The sequence below is a fragment of the Syngnathus typhle genome, linkage group LG17, assembly GCF_033458585.1.
Source record: "Syngnathus typhle isolate RoL2023-S1 ecotype Sweden linkage group LG17, RoL_Styp_1.0, whole genome shotgun sequence".
NCBI lineage: Eukaryota > Metazoa > Chordata > Actinopteri > Syngnathiformes > Syngnathidae > Syngnathus > Syngnathus typhle.
In genome coordinates this window covers 6,789,786-6,809,684 of record NC_083754.1, presented here as the reverse complement: position 1 = coordinate 6,809,684, position 19,899 = coordinate 6,789,786, and the positions used below count along the sequence as shown (strand labels likewise).

Here is a 19,899-nt window from a genome sequence, read left to right as displayed (position 1 = left end):
CCAGCTTATTATTTTGTAATTTTTTTTCTTCTCTTTTTTTTACTGTTGTTTTCAGTTACATGTGAGTAGACAGGCAGCTAAAACGCTACCGTTTCCAAGATAAGCATCACTTCTGGAGAAGCAATAAAACACAAAATATGAGGAAAAGGAAAACATTTGAGTGCTCAGCATAATGTAACAAAAACAAATATGGCAGTAGTAGTTGGTACATTTCTATTTTCAACAAGGCACCAAAGGTTTTGATATTGGATTTCTATTTCTTGCGGTTGTCCCTGCTGCTTCTTTTTTGAGCTTGCCTGAATGAATTTGGTGGAAAAGGATGAGGACCAAGTGTGGAAAACCTATAAATAGAAATAGATGAAAATGACCACAATTGGAATTATAGGAGTCAGAACCTGTTTTCAGTTGGGATTAAGGGGAAAACAGATTTTGGTGTTATTGTGGTGGTATGATTTTTTTTTTTCCCCCACATGTGGTCCTGATCCTCCTCCTGTTAAAAATCTTTATGTTGAGTGAAACATAAATGACAATTGGCTCTTTCTCTCTTGTGTACCAGCAGTGGCTTCAGTCCTTCAGACCCCGGGTGAAGTGCTGAGCCTCATAATGAGTGCATGGGGGGGGGGTTGATTACACAATGTGACACGTTGCTCGTATATTTACTCGAGTAGAAAAGCATCTCGCCGTGGAGTTCAAGTGGTTTCAAAACGTCCCGTTGTGACCCGATTGGGAAGGTAGGGGGGGGTGTCAGTGGAGGTGCGCGTTGAGGTCGTACTTCTCGCAAAATTTGTCCGTGAAGGGGATGCAAGTCAGCAGCTCGCACCATTCGCACTTGATGGGGTAGACGTAGAAGAGGACGGCCAAGCCCGAAAAGAGGCCCACAAAGACCAGAAGGAAGACGATGATCTGGCAGCGTTTGCGGTACAGGTCCATGCGGCCGAAGCTGATGTAGGGCAGAAAGGCGAAGGACAGGAAGAAGCCTGAAACGAAGCCGCTGAAGTGCGCAAAGTTGTCGATCCACGGCAGCAGGCCGAAGGCGAACAGGAAGAGCACCACGCACAGCAACTTGGTGAAGGCCACCCAAGGCTGCGCCAGGATCTGCCAGCTCTGGAACAGTTCCACAAACAAGCAGGCCAGGATGCCGAACTGGGAGCCCGCCGGTCCCACCTGAGCGAGGCAAATCTCGTGTCACGCCAATTTATTTGCATTGGCTCAATCAGAATTGATTGCTACTTTACCAGACTTTTTTCAAAAAACCCAAACTGGGACCTAAAAGTCATTTCTGGTTCACCTCGGCTCTGTACGGCAGGAAGATGGCCGACGCCAGGTTGCCGGTGATGCCGCTGACAATGTAAATGATGGAGATACGCAGCCATCCCGCCAGCTTCTCCAGGTCTCTCAGGATGGTCATCTGGAATGCCACCGACACCATGCAGTGAAGGATCCTGGCAGGACGGCACCGGAGGAGGCCGCGTGACTTTGAGCGCTACATGGTACAATGTCGCCTTGGCACGTGCCGAGGAAGATAATCCTATTAAGCCAATGTGATTCAGTGCCAGTAAAGCTTCACGGGGGCAATTTCCTTAATTAGCCACGACACCCAAAAGCATAAAGACGAATTAAAGCTCCTTTTAAATTAATGCATTCCTTTGAATGGACTGCGCCCACTCGGCTGGCAGTTATCCAAACTCGCCACCCACAATATTAGGTACACCTGAACACTGAAGCCGTTTGATGGAACAACTAAAAAAAAACGGTGCTACGTTTGAGTGAGTTGAGGAGCTTCATTTCGACCAAAGGAATGTTCTGCTGACCTCTATTGCCAATTCTAAACAATGCAGAGCGCAGATAAATTGCCCACAGACTCACCCTGCGTGCAGGAAGAGCGAGAGCCAGAGTCTGTAAAACTGATCCGGGATCTCAGGGTTGAGGAAAGGCAGCAGTCCACATACATCATCCATGCAATGCACCTGCAAGATGGAGCACTAAGATTGAAATCCGGCCTACAAAAAATAAAAAGGCCATACGGCGCTTACTTGTGAGCAGAGAGTGGCTTCCTCATGAAAGAAGCCGTTCATGAAGTCACAATATTCCCGGGATGTGATTTCACACCTTGGACAAGAAAAGGTCACGTCAGAGCCGATAAATGAATTTTATTTAAAAAAAAAAAAAAAAAAATTCCCCTCACCTTCCTTTGGTTCCGATGCAGCAGGGTCGGCCCGTGATGGTGCAGTCGATGTGAGGCAGGTTGGTGTGGTTCCCTGTGTTGTACCTGGTGCAAATCTAACAACCAACGCACGTTTGACTGATTTCTTATTCAAAAATCCAGAGAATCTTTGTTACGGCATTTCCACTCACTGGCCACTTGGTGATGTCATCAGGCCACTCGTGCGGCGCGACCGAGGCGGGCTCCAGACAGATCCTGGCAGGATACGTGCCGTTAGTAGCCTGCGGGATCTTGACCATGAACAAATGCGCTTGGAGATCTGTACCTCGGGTCCTGGTGGCAGACGGAGCCGTATTGTCTGTCTTTCCCGTTGAGCTGATGTTTGCTGGGATGCTGGGGCCACTTCACCCACACAGCCAAAGTGCTCTGAAAAAAAAAAACAGAGTCAGAATCGCTCACGGGTTACTATGTAGAACACAAACGATCCGGCTACAGACCGAGCACTGCTCTTCTGAGGTCTGGACACAGCCGGAGCGATCGTTTCGAACGCAGCACGCCGAGTTGCGTTCGATGTCTCGTTTTTCCCTGATGAACTCATGCACTTGCTTGTCCTGCCGCATGCATGGAGAGTATTTGGCCCCCAAGTGGATCAGCGCCTCCTGTAGGCAACGATATAAATTGGAAAATACCCAAAAGTCAATCATCAGGTGGGCTTTTTTTTTTTTTGGGGTAGTCCCCCTGTGACCCCCCTTCTACCTCTGCCAGTGCTTGTCAGCTAAAAAGCGATGTGTGTGTGTGTGTGCTCACCGAGCTCGGCCCGATCCAGAAGTTCTCCTGCTGTACAAACTTGACATTTTCGTACACGCCTTTGTTTCTTAAAACCTGCGCACGCGCAAATGAGACCAGAGCGTCACACATGCCGCTATCATCATGAAGAAGTCTAACATGAAGCGTCCACTCACAGAATCAACCGTCTCGTGCTGGGAGAAGCCCACCGGTGCAATGCCGTAGATGCATACAGCCAGGATGGTGATGAGCATGTGTACAAAGGTGATCCAGTATGTAAAAAAGGGCCTGCAGGCGGACGAGATAAGGGGGAAAAAAATTCTTAACAACATCTAATCTATCTAATCGAAGATCTAATGAGCACCTGTGGTCGTCCATATCCTCGATCTGCCTCTTGACGTAGCTGTCGATGCGCTTACGGTACGCGCGGTTGGTCAGCTTGCCCACCATGCCCAGCCCGTACGGCCTCTTCTCGCGGGCAAAAAGCTTCTTGACCGGCACGGCGATTCGCTGGCCGCGCCGCTGCCCGTTGACGCTCACCACCTCCTGACGCAAGGGCACCTTGGGCGGACCCGGCGCGCCCTCTTTGGCTTTGCGCCACCCGCGCTCTAAAGGTCTGCGCAAAAACCCCCGAAATAAATCAAAATAATTTATAAATGAATATTAATAAGCTTCTAAATTAACTGGAGTTAACTATACAGTTTATATTTACAGTAGACAATGAATAAAGCACAGTGGTCAATACAGTATTGCTATAGCGCCATCTACAGGCGGTAACTCACAGCATCAGGTGACTCCTCTCCAGTGCCGTCTTATCGAGCGCGCTTCCCGTCAGCTCCATCTCATCCTTCTTGTCGCTATGCTCCGCCTCTTTCATCGCCGCCTCCGACGGCGACTCAAACACCTCGTCCGCGTACGTGGACAGCTCGTCGTGCATCAGGACATCCTGACCAAAGAAAAGAATTAGTGCAAATATACAGGGGACGTTCTTTTTTAACGGACTCACTCGGGCAAAGAAGGACGTGTCCAGCTCATCAAGAAAGTCCATGTCTTCCTCCATGAAACTGGCAGGAGTAAAGCTGCGTCTTTGTGTCCGTCGCAGAGTGCTGTCCCGTATGGAGCGCCCCTGATACAAACAATTTTTGAGATGGTGTTCCTAATCAAGTCCAAAACGCCAGCTCACCTTGACGAGAGCCGCCGCCGCCCTGAAGCTCATCTTGGCCACCGACTCCCTCTTGCGTCGGCGGGGTATCCTGTTGAGGCCCGAGCGGGAGCTAGTGAAGGAGCAGAGCGATGCTGCCCCGGGTGTGATGGGGGTCTGCGGTACGCTGTAGCCGTCCACCTCCTCCACCATGCGGAAGGCCCGACCGCGAGCCAGCGGGTCGACGATCTGGAGCGAGAATCAGTTCTCAAATATTCAGTGTGTGGTGGATGGAAAACCTTTTATACCATTGAGTCCTGTCATGACAAGATTACACATCACAATATAGCTAACTGTTAGCATGAAGCTAGGGGGGTCTTTCTTGAGGCAATTGTTTGCCTGTTTTAAAAGATACTTTAAATCATTGACGGGCAGTTGGCAGTTTTTTTTACCTTCTGCATGCCATGCGAGGAGGAGGGCACATAGAGCGGCGGCGGCGTCTCGGTGCTGGCTAACGAGATGTTGTCCTGGCTGGGCAGGTCCATCTCGCGGATCACCTGTGGCTTGAGCTTCCCGTACCGCAGGCTGCAGTGGCGGAGGCTCTTGCGTTGCCATTTCTGCGTGGCGTCACCATCCTTGCTCACCCCGAACCAGTCGGCCGTGCCCCTGCCGCCAACAAGCAGTCGGCGTTCAGATCAAGGGAAGTACAATTATGGTGCTCGTGATAAGATAAGAACATGACAAGATGACACCTTCAAGCGTGAAGGAACATGTCTGGGCGTGTTTGTGAGTGGAAACAAGAATAGCGTGTCATGGAGACACAGACACACACGCGAACAAATATGGACCCCAATGTGCGGTGAATGCTAAAACCAAACCAGCACATCCAGCACCACGTGCTCTCGGACTTGTGTGTGTGTGTGGGGGGGCTTCCCTGCATACCTGAGCAGGGTTCTGGAGAGCGAGTGGTGCTTCCTGGCGCTGCGACGGGCAGCCCGCTGGCCCTTAACGGGCACCGTGTTAATCCGCTCAAAGTGAACCCTCCTGCTGCTGTCGCCGGGCAGGAGGAAGGCACAGAGGGACACAGAAGAAGGAAACAAAGAGAAGAACAGGAAGTGAGAAGCAAGAGTGCAGCGATGGAGTCATCGAGCGGCGGGCCAAGCAGACGGTTAAAGTGGGAAAGACAGGAAAAGGTAAAAGGTTGTTGTTATGCAAGTCAAGCCTCACGGGCTTCACCTCTTGATGGTCTGCGTGATGGACGACTGGCGTTGCAGGACCGGCCGCCGGCTGTCAAAGAAGTCTCGGGGCGGCGACTGGAGGTGAGACGTCTCCACTGGCATGCTGATGCTGCGTAGGAAACCTTGCCTCTTTACCGGCTGCAAAATGAAACAACAAACTTCAGCTCGCACTTGATTGTTAGTGTTCTTTACAAATGAGCTCATTTTATCATATTTGAACAACAAATAATGCTAAATAATAAACATAATAACGATCAAATATATTTCACCACACACTCAATAATGTAATAATTCACAATATAATAAGAGTCAGTTATTAGTGTCAGTATTTAATAATAATTATGACAGCTATGATATATTATTTTAATAAGATTGTCCATTGTAAGGCTATTTAAATATGTTTGTAACAGGGTCATGATCGTCATGAATGGGTCACCTGAACAAAAGTGGGCGGCTCGTCCAGCGACATCTGAGCTGTGGGAATGTCTAATCGCAGCCATGGAGGCTTCTTCCTCTGCAGACTACTGGTGCTCTCCCGCCGCGCTTCTGCCATCTTGTGTGTCCTCACCACAGACCTGCCAGCTACACGCGCATAAAAAAGAAAGTGAGAGGAGAACAACATTATGTAATGTGTCATCGCAAGCATCAAAACTCAAGGAGGACCGAGGATGGAACTCGCAGTATGAATTAACTCCACTAGAGGGCGCTGTTAATACTATGGATGAATTTAGCAGCACGGGAACTCGGAGGAGCTTCTGCCAGAACATTGCGTGTCAGTACCTAAATTTAGTTCATGGGAATCTTTTTGGGAAGAAGTAAATTCCATTCCACCCACAGGAAGCGGAAATAGAAGAAAAACAGCACTTTTTGAAACAGCTTCTACGCTGAACTAAGTGTTGGACATTCTCCAAAGTCTAACAAGTGAGTGGTTACTTCCCTGTCGACAGGCCGCGCAATAAAAACTCATCGCCTCACAGTCAGGCCATTTTACTGCATCTTTCACTTCCCGTCATCTAAATCTGTTCATCGTAGACAAGAACTGAGTTTATGTGTTTGCACAAGTGTGCACACCCTCATAACAGGGGATGTGTCCGTGTTCATAAATAACCAATTACATTTAAAATGATTAAATGGAAGTCAGCACGCAGCTGCTATCATTTTAAATGCTCCAGATTAACCCCAGTAAAGTTCAGCTGTTCTAGTTGGCTTTTCCTGACATATTTTTGTGGTAACATCTTAAATCACAGGCTAGCAACATTATCAGAGGGGCAGGAATTTCTGGCAATTACTGGTCAACTAGTAAAGCTTATTTTACAAAGGGGGTGGTGGTGGTGGTGGTGGGTGGGTACCCACTCCAAAACACACATGGGGAAAAAAGTGTCGATTTATTACAGCGCTTGCAAGCACTATAGAAACTGTTAGGGTGGATACAGATGATGTCATTGCAGTAAGGCTAAATCATGTCCTCACTTGCCCCATGCTGTGCTCTCCAGTACGAGTCCCTGCTGTGGACCACATCTGCCCTTCCACAGCCATTCCGACTTCTGCTTTCGACCAAGTAACGATTGGCTTGACGTCGCATAGCAACGGAAGTGAAAAACCACAAAGACTTCTCATGGGTTTAGCCCACTTCATTAGGTACACTAACATGAGCTAATAGGAAAGAACAATGCTCGATTTGGATCGAAGGAGGCGTATTTAGTCAACTGTTTATTAGTTTGGTTGCATAACATGATGTTATGCAGAACAGTACACCCGCTTCAAACCGCAACCACTATTAAAGCTATTGTTAAATTAGCCAAGGCAGAAAAAAAAGAGTGCAGTAGTACATTCCTCCCTCCTACATTAGCGGCTAAGATTACATTAGCAGCTGCAGTTGATGTGCGTTGTAAACTGGTTGCCAACTGCCAGAGTGATGAACAAAGGCGAGGAACTCATTTTCAACTTTGTAAATCATGGAAGACTACAAATAATTTTTCAGAGATATTCAATGATCAAAAAGTGATTAAAATATGGCCAGTGGACCATGTTCACTCAAGATATCACTTTTCGAACAATTCAAGCTAATGCTAAGACACCGGTGTCAAACTCAAGGCCCGGGGGCCAGATACGGCGCGCCACATTATTTTATGTGGCCCGCGAAGACAACATTTTGCATCAAATTCGTGTCATTACTTGAATTGCAGATTGTCTTCACTTTTAATAAAATCTTTTTTTTAAATATTTGACCAGTTTCTACTCGTCTGATTTGAAAACGAGTTATTTGTCAGTTTGTTTTGTTGCTTTTACTGTATATAATATGAGGTGCTCATACATTTATTTGGGTTGACAGTCATAATGGCCCTCCGAAAGAAGCTATGACTACAATGCGGCCCGCTAAAATAATTAGTTTGACACCCCTGTGCTAAGATATGACTTGCAACCAAGGTGGTTAGCTCGCTCGCTAAAAAGCACGGCTAACATCTTATATTACTTTACAAAGTCGCAAAAGCTGATTCTTTCACTGTATCTACTCCTGAATGGCTTCATCCCTGCTGTCATCTTATTAACGGCGCTCTCGCCTCAAAGTCTCAGTGCTATGACGCCATAGTCAGCCTGCCATTTAATTTTATTTCATTTGCGCTAACAGCGGCACTCTCTCATTGCGCAGATCAGATCAGAGCCGAGCTAAAAGGGTTGCACAGACGCAAGTCAATGTTTTTCCTCCCTGATAAACAAGTTGGGTTGCTCAAATGATCGATGTTGCCTCCTGGTAAACCAGGTTGCTTTTTTTTTTATGTTCTGCACATGTTCTTCTGCTACTGTTTGAGGGCTTCTTCCCCTAATCCCCTCCCGCATTCTGCTTCCAGTATTCCACTCTGCCAAGACGAACTGCCATTTGCGGTTCTTTATGTGCACTTCATGTAAGACAACTTAAATGGCTCAAATTGAAATGAGTAGGCCTCAAGGCTACCATTCCCTCCAGCAGCAGCCATGTCCTTGCCGTGGAGGAAAGTCACAGATGAACATGAGTTTGGCACCTAGCACCAACTGGAGGATTAGCCTCTTTCATCAGCGAGGCCGCACTATCAGTCACGGTCACATTCACGCAGTAGAAAAATTCTTAAGAGCGCCTTGGTGTTTTTCCCCACGATTTCACTCGAATGTCCCGCTTGGGTCGTAATCTCACTTTCAAGGCGAAGTGCGTTTTATCCGACTGATAGGCGGCGTGTTTGCGTTCCCCGCCGCATTCTTTACAGCGCCGTGATTTCATCAGGGTTTGTTTTGACTTCACGTGGACACGCTTTCAAATGTCTTGGTGAGGCCTCGCTCCCAAAAAACACACACTTCTACCTCAATCAGGATAGTGGAGGCAGTCTTGCGTGACTTTTTTTAAATGCAGCATCCATTAGGCAGGAGGAGAGCGCAGACAAAACACACAGCTGACATCTTGCCAGGTGCACGCACGTTGGACGGGACCCGATGACAAAAGCTGACAGGCAGAACAAATCGGCTGGACTTGAGCTATTGTTATTGTTACGTCCATGGAATCGTTTCAAAGAAATTGTGCTCCAGTCAGGCGTATAAAAACACGGTTGTCTATCACAGGTGGAGCTCTTCAAACAACCTTGAGTTTGGTCAAGGGTACAACCAACTTCAAGGCCCTAATTAAAAAAATAAATAATGGAGGAAACTGTGGACAGTCAGAAGCAGGAAACTGTGGACAGTCAGAAGCAGGAAGTGGTTCCTCTGATGTACGACCTCACTAATGTGATGAGTCCGGATCACTGCATGAACGCCATCTGGTCTGGGGCCACTGCGTATCTGCTTGTAATGTCTTGTCATGCAGCACACTATTCTCGCGCAACATTTTAGCCAAACATCATACGTCAACTTGTAAATAATAAGCACGTCTGACCTTAAACTGGAACAGGGAGGCTGCCGCCTTGGTCAATTACTACAAGAGCGGCTATTGTTTAGTCTTTCGTCATTTCGGAATCGGGCCTTGATACCGAGAACAATACAAGGAAATGACACAATTAAAACTGGTTTCCCCCCCCCCCCCTCACACTCACCCACTTGGAACTGAATAGATACTATATAAAGGACCTTTTTATTTGGGGAAAAAACTTTTTTAACACACGAGGTAGACAATTGCTAAATGACTTAAACTACGTAAACTAGCTAGCTAGACATAGCTCAATAGATAAAAAAATGACTGAACCTGATTTCTTTCTAACAAGATGGCGCCTCACAATTATTTTGTTTTTTAAAATAAGAAACGTATGTCTTCTTGAAATAAGTGCAACTCTGAGACTGTCATTTTTCATTTATTTTTGTCATTTCTCAGGACGTTCCAGTGGAGCTGCTGTCATCGTGAAGGGTGCTATGCGACAGGCTGTCACGGCCATCCAGGCTTTTACGACATTAAAACACACACGCAGCAGAAATATCCTACACAGCTGACCCTGAGATCAAGTGTCGCGGCGAGCAGAGAGGCTAAACGCCCGGGAATGGCGGGCGGGCGAGCGCAGCCCAGCCAAGACGTCTGGCGTGTACGCCGTACTTTTGTTTTACCTGTTTTTCCACAGATTAGCCCTTGGTTAGCCTAAACGCCCTTTGACCCTCAGACTAAGGATAGAGTAGCTACTCTTCCCAGACGGCCTCACGCTCATAACAGTGTTTACCAAATGACAGTGTGGTGCGCCAGAGATATGAATAGCTCCTAAAAGTATAAATGGCATCCTCAAAGCGGGCCTTCGGCATGCGGTATATTTATAGCCATGAATTTCAAATGTGCTGGCTTGGTGCGACGTTACAAAAAAAGGCTCGCAAGAAAAACAAGCAAAAGGCCCGTTGTGCCGCTTAAACCTGATTGTGTCTGACATTTTGCCTACCGAGCCACTCTCAATATCAACAATAGCAGCTGAGAGAAGCTAGCAAATTTTAGATTACAGTATTTTAGTAGGAGGCACCATCAATATCCTGACACAGGAAATAAAATATCAGCGTGAGCTTTGGTGACACATTATTACACGCAAAGCTGACTCAATGCTTTGAAATATTTAAACCCCAACGGTTAATTATTTACTCACTGTGCAGACCGTCTTATAATCTTACTTTTGTTTGGAGTGCTGCTAGGTGAAAACAATTGTGCGACTATATATATATATATACATGAAATCTTGTAAATTTCTGTTTATCGCCATGTTAGCTAAAAACCAAGATTCGCTAAGTCAATCTGTGTCATGTCTCAAGTGACGGCGAGCCTGGTTCGTTTCTGCAATCTCGAGGAAGCAGACGACGACAGCTTTGAAAGTTGCAACACCCTGGGACACGCTGTTAAATCGTCCCGGCGCTCTCAAACGGCTGCTTTGTGAAGTCGAGCCTCCGATAAGCAGCTAATCTGACCCGCCGACTGCATCTGAGGAAGCTGAAAGCGCTTTTGTTTGCGACGAAGCTTATCTTACAACGGCTGGATGTACACCTGCGTTTACTAGCTGCGCGACCAACCGGTTAGAGAGAGTTTAAGCGCGACAAGCACACTGCGGAGAAAAGGCTGAAGGCCGCCTGGGGCCGAATGTTCAGGGTGATTCATGAAATTCAACAGGACTGTGACACTCACCGAGAACTGACCTCAACTCAGAAGTGAACAGATCACTGTGGCAGAGATTTCAAAGTAGCAGTCAATGTAGTGACAAATGTTAAAAAAAATATATAGAATAATCTGGATTACCGTGTTTTTCCATGTATAATGCGCAAAATTTAACTAATTTATTGTCCTAAAATCTGGGGTGCGCATTATACATGGGTACATTTTTTTTTCTTTCCGGATACCATTCGGAGGCCGCCATTACAGATGCGCTTTCTTCTCTGCTGTTCACTTCAAACACGCTCCATACGAACACGTATCAGACGCTTGCTCGATCACCTGCTCGTTTGCTGTCACAATGTACCAAACACAAATCCGAAACATTTCTATCGAGTTTGCTAGCGCATGCGCAGTGATACTGACCGGCAGAATAACATCCGGTTGTTCCCAAAGATGATCTTTTTTTTGAAATAATTTTACGTTTACGGACTTAAGTAGGAGTCAAAATTTGGGTGCGTATTATACATGGGTACAGGCTTTTTTCCAGCATCAACATGCCATTTTTAGGGTGCGTATTATACATGGGGGCGCATTATACATGGAAAAAAACGGTAATTGAATTTGACTCATAATCAGAGGCTATGCTAGCATATCAAAAGGTAAACATGGAACAACACTACAACAGTCACAAAGTATGTTAGGCTGCTCGCTGAGAGGAATTCCAGATTAATTCAGCAAAATCTCAACTGACATGCAAGAAATGTACTATCACACGAGGCGCTGTGACAAGGTTTGCTGAGTGAATTTCTCCCCTATGGCCGATGCGAAAAAGAAATTCTGGCAGTGAAGTACAGCGCTGACCTATCGTGAAACTCTCCTGATAAAACGCCGCCGCACAGCCGTGCTAAAAGTCATAACTCAGACAAAATGAGTACTTTCTGCAGCTCCCACCCGCACCTTAAATTGCCCCCTGAAACAAGCCATTGATTGTCTGGAGGAAGTTTGACATTCTCTCCTTAACGCGAGTAAGCGGAGAAACATCATGTGATGGCCGTCCAAATAGTTTCCAGCATGATATCAGCATGAATCAAGGCCACAAAAGCCCGCATTGTGCCGCCTGATGTTCAACAACGCTTATTGTGCTGTCTAATTGGGGAGGGGGGTGGGGGGGGGGCTCAAAATCAGGAGCAAGCTTCTTTTTTCCCAATGAATGGAATTGGTGCAGCAAGCAAATTCCCACTGGGTGTAACTGTTTTATTTGTGAGTATAAACCAAGATGATTGCGGTTGAATTTTGTGTCAAAATCACTTGAAGCTCCACAAAAGGACCACCAGCACGGAGAGCTCGAGTTACTGGGAGGGAAGGAAGCAAAGGTAGTTTGGGTTGGAAGGAAACACACATATAAACACACACACACAACGGGATGCGTTCAACACGTCCGGTCCACACGAGCGCGGAAACGACGTGCAGGCATCCCGTCCCGTCGTGTGACCGCTAGCAAAGGGGAATTTTGCCTCGTTGGAGAAGAGGAAGGAGGACAACGGAGGACAAATCGGATTTAATATGACAGCTTGCTCGGGCGTGCCCGTCAATGAGTGCCAGTCAATCAATCAGTTTGTCGTCAGCCCCAAAAGAAGCCGGCCCACCGGGTATTTGCCCTTTATGACGCATGGCCAGTTCAGCCAGCTTTACAAAGTCACATTCACTGATTCAATTTGATTCACCAAAAACCCATTTTATAGTATACAAGAACACTAAAACCATCTCCTTGAGGGATTTGCAGCCTAGGCAACACAAAGACTGACTCTATTAATGCTCAATACAAGGACACGTAGACACACACCTAATCAAGTGCATAACAATTACGTGGAAAGAAAGCACATATCCGAAGTCACATGTGAGTCCGATTAGTTGCTGGAAAGACGAACTTGACTGAGATTACTTACGCTTAGTGTGTCTGTTTTAAATAAGAGGCAATAGCTGCAGAGTCTTATCTTCAGGTTTCCCTTTCTTGTTTGCAACAATCAGGTCATGTGATTTATGCACTGTGATTCTTTGAATCTGCTACGCAAAAGCGGGGGCGGTTTTATTAAAGAGGGTTCGGCATCAACATGACTTTTGAAGGGAGGAATCATGTTTGCGTGCTGATGTAGTGTGTTGAAACAAGGGTAATGTCATTAAATATAAGGAATATTTGTGATGTAATGTTTCGGGAGGAAGATTCAAACAGGGAGGCGGGGATGGTTCTATGAATGATGTAATGAGCAGATGCTCGTGAAAAATCACATCATGACGGGATAAATACGAATTTGCTATATGTTATTTTGCCATTTTTTTATTTTTCTGATATATTTACTTTTACAATTACACATTGTTTGACATTACATTAATTGATAAACACTAGTGGTAGTAGTTAGTATCAGTGGTACTCAAGATGTAATGTCTGAAAAAAGTGGTCAAACATTTTTTTTTTTTTTTGAAATACACTTTGACATTCAGACTTGGCGGTGCCATCAAGATGAAGTCCAGCGAGTTCAAGCACAAAGGAAGGATGGAGGGGGAGGAGGAGTGACAGCTGGACTGGGAGATAGAAGAGTGTGGAAAAATCCAGGAGGAAGGCACAGGAAGACCCGAGCATGTCACTTTGCGGAATGCAAGAAGGACGAGGGCCTCGCAAAGAGAGACTCAGTGGGCAGCCGGGCAATTATTGTCGTACGGCGGGGGCACCAAGCAGTCAGGAAAGATGACGTCAGCGAAGCAGAGAGGAAAGAGGCAAACAAAAAGACTTTTCTACTCTCTCCAAGTGGGAGGACAACTACAACTTTTGTTTATTTTCGCCACAAATTCAGAGCGACGCCTTTGTGACTGTGGCGGGCAGCGTAAAAACAGAGACTTGACATCATTTTCCACCCCCTTTGTCAGCGTGCGAAAAGGAGAACTGAAAAAAAGAAAAAAAAACTGGCAGCATGTGATGGAGGGAAAGGGAAAGTTGGATTCCGGGTTCAGGTGCTTGTTAAAATCCGCCGGCAGCGTCTGGCCGGGCGCCACCTCACCGCCTCTTGACTGACAAACATTCATCATGCTCCAACGGATTGAAGTGACGGCTCATATAATTTTTTTTTTTAAAAAGCGCAGTATTCCAAACGTGTGGCTCGCCTCTTGTGTTTTAAGCGGCGAGAGGCCAAAACACACCCTGGTTTCTGGGAAGGCCGTTGGAGTGAGTGTGGCGCGTGGTATGCGATGCTGGTGGGGCCGTTGAAGCTGTCTGCATGGAACTCCCGTGGGCCGCATATGGACGCCATTAACAAAGGAGACACGACGTTAGCGTAGCGCTAGACGGCTTCACGTGCTAGCTCAAGTCACACAACGCCCAATTTTGATCCAGTATTTATGTCTGGACTTTCTAATATGACCCATCGGGTCAGAGTACCGTATTTTCCGGACTATAAAAACCTCCAAATTTCTCAAAAGCCGACAGTGCGCCTTATAATCCGGTGCGCCTTATATATGGACCAATATTGAGCCATTACTGCAGACGTGTCCAAATATATGGACTTATATATGGACGTTTTAAAATGGGCCATTCATTGAAGGTGCACCTTATAATCCGGTGCACCTTATAGTGCGGAAAATACGGTATCGAGTGGTGGAATCAATTATTTTATTAATGATTTTATTTAGGCCGATGCTAATATATAGCACAGTACTTGCCCTCCTCCTACATAACTTTCCCGAGAAGTGATAGCGAAGCATCTTTACCACACCGATTTGTTTACAAGTTCACCCTCAAGTTACTCCGGCGTAACGGAGGCTTGTGTGAATCTCGTAACTCGACGCGGCGTCAAAGGGATTCCACCCACGCGTGGCATGTCCGCTCGTAACGCGGCCTACGTGGATATTTCTGTGCCAAGGTGTCAGGTAAGACATCCTTGGCTAATCTCCAGCCGACAGACACGCCCTCAAAGAGTTCCGCTCAGGAGTCAAAGTTCAAGGAGTCATCGTTGCCGCTGCTTCTGGGAAAATACACAAAGCATTCCCACGAGTTTCCAAACGCAGCTCTGCCCCGAGGTTAAACGGCACCAGACACCGTGACAGCACGCCGCGACCCAAAAAGCCCGGCAGCCAGCAACCCTAATGACACGTCTTGTTCCCCGCAAACGTCGCCTGTTAGCTTAACGAGGGTGCTATATTATAAAAGATTGACTTTTTGATGTCTTGTCGACAGAGATTGATCCTTGAGGGAATGCGGCAAAAGAATGTTATTAAAATGCCTAGGAACCGATTTCAAATGCGTCAAATTGGCTTCCAAAAGTGCCAGCAGGTAAAGAAGGTGGTCAACCTGAAAATAGCGACATCACATCGACCGTGATGGGCGCGGCTTGTGAGTCACACAAACCCACTTGCACCCCAGCAAAATGCATTTCCAGGAAGAGCAAGCGGCAGCCGTACAATGCTAATGTGTGCCGGCTTCGAACGGAAAGCAAAAGACTTCCTGTCTAATTAAAAGCAGCGAAGACAAGGCAAAAGCATCTGTTTACATTCCTTTTGAAGAAGCACTCGTCACACGCCATTGTTCCAACTATTATTTGTTCCCGACTTTGTCAAAAGCTGGATTGACACTGCGTGGTTCAAGCGACACTTTTTTTTTTTTTTTTTTTTTTTGGGCTTTCAAGTGGCACAATTGGAATGTGCAGCGTGAAGGGGGAAAAAAAAAAAACACTGAATTCGGATCAGAATCAGGCCTCTTTCAAATGTGTTTGGAAATTTGATCTGAATACCCTTCATGTAAAACAAATTTCGTCTCAAATTATCTTCCCCCTGCTGAAATAATGGAAGTTCCATTAATCTGTTCCAACCCCACAAAACACCCAAGAAAAAAAAGGCCCAATTTTAGCTATGGCAACACTGACGCTAGTTTGTGTGTTATCATGTGTTAGCATTAAGCTAGCGGGAATTTTTCAAAGTAAAATACAAATCGTGCGACTATAACTTTATGTTTTAACAGTCAAGTTAGCACTGAGGATGTTTTTGTTTGGTGGTGTGACATGAAATTTTCTTCTGTAAAATATGTGCCTTGGCCAGAAAAAGGTTTGGAAACACTGATGTATACACACCCATTGCCACATTACACAAATCAAATAAACACATTTTAAAACCACCCACTGTCAATCTTAATGAAGGAGAAAGCATATCTGATGTAAACAGCCATATCCATCATTACGTAATCAAAATAATTCACTAACTAAATGCTTTGTAATGTTCGAGATTTATATTAGATATGGAAAATCAAAATTGGGCAATTGGACCTGACGTGCACATCCCGTCAGAGTGCGAGCAGATGATAAGCAATTGCATAAAAGCAAGTATTCCAATTGTCTGAAATGAGACGCAGGAGTCATAGTAGTAGGCGGCAGAACAAGTTGGTTAACATGTCTGACCTCTACACACACACACATTAACCAATCGTGACGTCACAAATATGAAATGAACTATGCCTGGCAATTACTTTCATAGACACTTTAAGTCGTGATTTTGCGGGTTGAGGTAGGAGGTGGGGTCTTGGTATATTTTTAGCTGCACACATGTAACAGTTCTGATCCAGAACGAGCAATCACGCAACCCGTTTTGAAGCACAACCTTCAAGAGAGTCTTTCCTGGAATCTTATTTTCAATAATGACGTCTGTGTCATATCAGAGCGAGCGCCAAAGCAAAACTATTCCCACGAATCGTCATCTTGAAGCCATTAGGCCGCTTATCACAATGTGGGTCGCTGAGGTGGCTGGACTTAAACTAAATCACTTTGCAGAGGCTCTGTAGAGTCACATTTCCAGCAAACCCTCCAAGGTAGCAAAAATTAACAAAGCCCTTAACTGATAGCAATGTCAACATTGTGCGCCGTACCCAAGTGAACCCAACCTGTCAATGCCGTACTACGTGTTGTAAACAATTATTGGATGAACTTGGCGAGACAGTCAGACAGCATGCCAGGAATCACGCGGGCACGACTTGCAGGGCAGAACCCCTGAAAAAAAAAAACTCCCACATACCAGACAGTCAACACAAGACCCCCTCCCCAACTACCCCAATACCAGCGCGGTGGCCCAGGCGAGTGCCCGGCTTTATCGGTGCGGTTACATCATGCCCAGCTATGATCACCCTCCCCTTCCTCCATGCGATAAGGTTTCAAGCCCATGTGCTCCTGTGTCACGTCTGCCAAAATAACTCAGCAGTTTCTAATAAACCGCAGCGGGTAGGCAAGAGGGGAGGGGGGGTCAGGGCCCACCTGAAGCATAATTCAAACAATCGGGCAGGAATAAAAGTTTTCAGGTTCAAACGAGCAAGAATATGGGAAGCACATGGTTGTGTTCCCCTCACATGCCAGCCTGCTGTTTTGCTTGGCTTTAGGCCCACCAGGTGCTCCACAGGAAATGATCTAAAGTCACTAAAAATGATCATTTAGTTAATTTTGTATGCCAGCGATAAGTATAACGATTCATTCGATAGGAGGAGTTACACAATTACCTGCATATCTATTTTATTTGTTGAGGAATTGTTGTCGTGTAAAATGTGTTGGCTTGGGAAACCTTCAAGGATCAAGATGAGGAGGAGGAGGGAGGAGATGATGTAGTGGGACGGGGACGACGAGGATGATGCCGTGACTTCACCCCGTGATGATTATTCAACAGCATTCCTCGTACCTTTACACAACCTCAGCTGCTAAAAAACAATTTCTTTCTTCTTCTAAAGTTACAATCAAGCCTATAAAAGTGAACTGAGTGACTCATGAAAGCACGTTTAGTTTTCCAATGGGGGTGAAAAATAAAAGAAACCTGCTACTTCCACTGGGAAACTGAATACACTGCGTAAATCATGAGGCTGGATGAGGAGGAAAAAGAGGAGGGTCGCTTCTCTTCCCTCGACCTTCTTCCACACGCGTGACCACCATGCTGGTGGAATCAGCCGCAACTCACCGTTCAAAGCCGGCGGCTCGGGTGATCTCCAGCGGCGGGGGAATAAATCCGATTTCCGCGTTCTCCCTTGGGTCTTGTCACATCATCCTGACGAGTTACCAGCTGGAAATAAACGCTTCTTCTCGGTTGCTCACCCCCACCCAACCACCAGCACCGCCAGGATCCTTCCTTCCTTCTCCGGCGTCGCCACAAATCCTTCGCCGGCGCCGGGTTGTCAAATCCGGCCACGCTTCTCAATCGCACCGGCGCCCCTGGAGGATGGAACCGGGCCCTCCGCGTCTCTGCTTCCCACCGACGGACACAGCCTTCCCACACTGCTCCATGCATCGACCCGGCCCAAGTTTTTCTTGTGCCGGGTTTGAGCGTGTGAGCCCCGCCCTGGACTCGGTGACAGTCCGGGGAGAAGAGGCGGGGCCGCCGAAGAGTAGCGACCAATCGGCTTGTGAGCGGGGAGGCGCTCCCTCTTCATCTCCTCCTTCTCGGTGCTCTGCAACGGTGACTAAGCGACGTTCTCATCCGGAGTGGACGCCACCGAAACTGGCCTCCGTCCTGCTGAGACGTGTGACTAACCGCAACGCTGCTCTAAGAAAGAAAGAAAAAAATGTGAAAATAAAACTCACTGGTTGTTTATGTAAACCATATTTGACTCCTTCATAATCTTAATTTTTTTCAATGTGCATCTTGAGATGCAAATAAGGAAATGGTTGTGTGATGGATAAATTCGTAAATGCTGAGAGTTGGTTGATTTATTATGTGAATGCTGATTCACTCTGACGTCATCACGTGACTGTATTTCCTCAATATCCTTTTAATGGTGAGAATGCTCACAGGAGCTTTCATACTAAAAATACACATTATCTGAATGCTAAATGCTAACATACAAATAATGATACGCAATGATAAATGATCGACTACAAAGTGTGGAGAACCGCTTTCTGAGGCTCATACAAAATTTATGAACAAATATGATGCAATAATCATCATCATTATGAAGATTTATTGATTCTGTGTTTGGAAGCATTACCCTCACTTTTGTTTGTAGAATTACATGGAGTCTGTTTCTGAATGCTAACAGGGGGGGGCTCAAGGCAATGCATCTTCCATGCAGCAGGAAATGTAAAGGGATGAAGATATCAGACAACACACACACGCAGATGAGATTCCCATGTGCGGAATCATTAGCTCACATTTAGTAGCTTAGAATATAGAAGCATCCTCGTTTATCCTCATGGGTGACACTTTTTCACATCTTTTTTTTTTTTTTATCTAAAGCCCACAGTCACTTTTTCCTGTTTTGTAATAGTGAGTGAAGCTTCAGATTGAGATGAAGCAATCTGCTGCTGCATTTAATGAAAAGACCAGCGCATTCCATCACATCTTGAGCGACAGCTCGGCTCCACCTGGGAATATTCCGGCGGATGGGAGATGGATGATGGGAAGCGGAAGGCTTCCGACGTGCTGACAAGGGGGCAAAGCGGTCGTCCTCGGCTGAGGTTTTTTAGTGCATGAGAGGCTCCGTTTCCTGGAAATGTCTTCTTATCTGCGTCTCCATTAAGCCGCATGAAGAGCTACCGGGGGAAAGTCTCAAAGATAGCAGATTTAGTTAAGGTCACTTGCGTAAACATCAATTACACTTGCCTATCGTTGACTTGGGTGTGAGGTCAAATTTGACAAAAAATACACGAATATTGGAAGAATGAAATTTTAGAGGAAAATATATGCTAAAATATATAGCGATAATATAAATATATGTAATAATATAAATGAGAGAGAGAGAGTGCGAGAGAGATCGATCGATAGATCAATAGATCGATAGATCGATAGATCGATAGAATGTTAGAACATCTTTTTTAAATACGGGATACAAATACAAACATTACATTAAAAATGCCCCAAAATTAGAGAACAATACCAAAATGTTTGATACAAATTATTTTTTTATTCTTTAATTAACTGGTTTTAAAATAAACAAATAATAAACACCAGCCAAATGTAAAAAAACAATATTGGACAAAAAAGAAATGAT

General features: G+C 45.9%; 1 protein-coding gene across 3 annotated transcripts; it reads right to left on the bottom strand.

The window, feature by feature from the left end:
• Nucleotides 1-5: 5 nt before the first annotated feature.
• Nucleotides 6-18,250, bottom strand: rhbdf1a (rhomboid 5 homolog 1a (Drosophila)). 3 transcript variants are annotated; one of them, XM_061303772.1, is made up of 19 exons: nt 17,874-18,250; nt 5,766-5,911; nt 5,328-5,467; nt 5,034-5,141; nt 4,544-4,757; nt 4,134-4,340; nt 3,957-4,076; nt 3,733-3,896; nt 3,315-3,566; nt 3,127-3,238; nt 2,972-3,046; nt 2,662-2,823; nt 2,490-2,590; nt 2,356-2,419; nt 2,186-2,280; nt 2,034-2,109; nt 1,867-1,967; nt 1,289-1,442; nt 6-1,164 (listed from the first exon to the last, which is right to left on the bottom strand). In XM_061303772.1, exons 2-19 carry the CDS (start codon nt 5,880-5,882, stop codon nt 745-747), a joined length of 2,682 nt encoding a protein of 893 aa, XP_061159756.1. In that variant the 5' UTR covers nt 5,883-5,911; nt 17,874-18,250; the 3' UTR covers nt 6-744. The 3 variants fall into 3 exon arrangements, with proteins under 3 accessions (XP_061159756.1, XP_061159757.1, XP_061159758.1); XM_061303773.1 differs by lacking the exon at nt 5,034-5,141; XM_061303774.1 differs by lacking the exons at nt 5,766-5,911; nt 17,874-18,250 and having other exon boundaries at nt 5,034-5,464.
• Between the last annotated feature and the right edge of the window lie 1,649 nt (nt 18,251-19,899).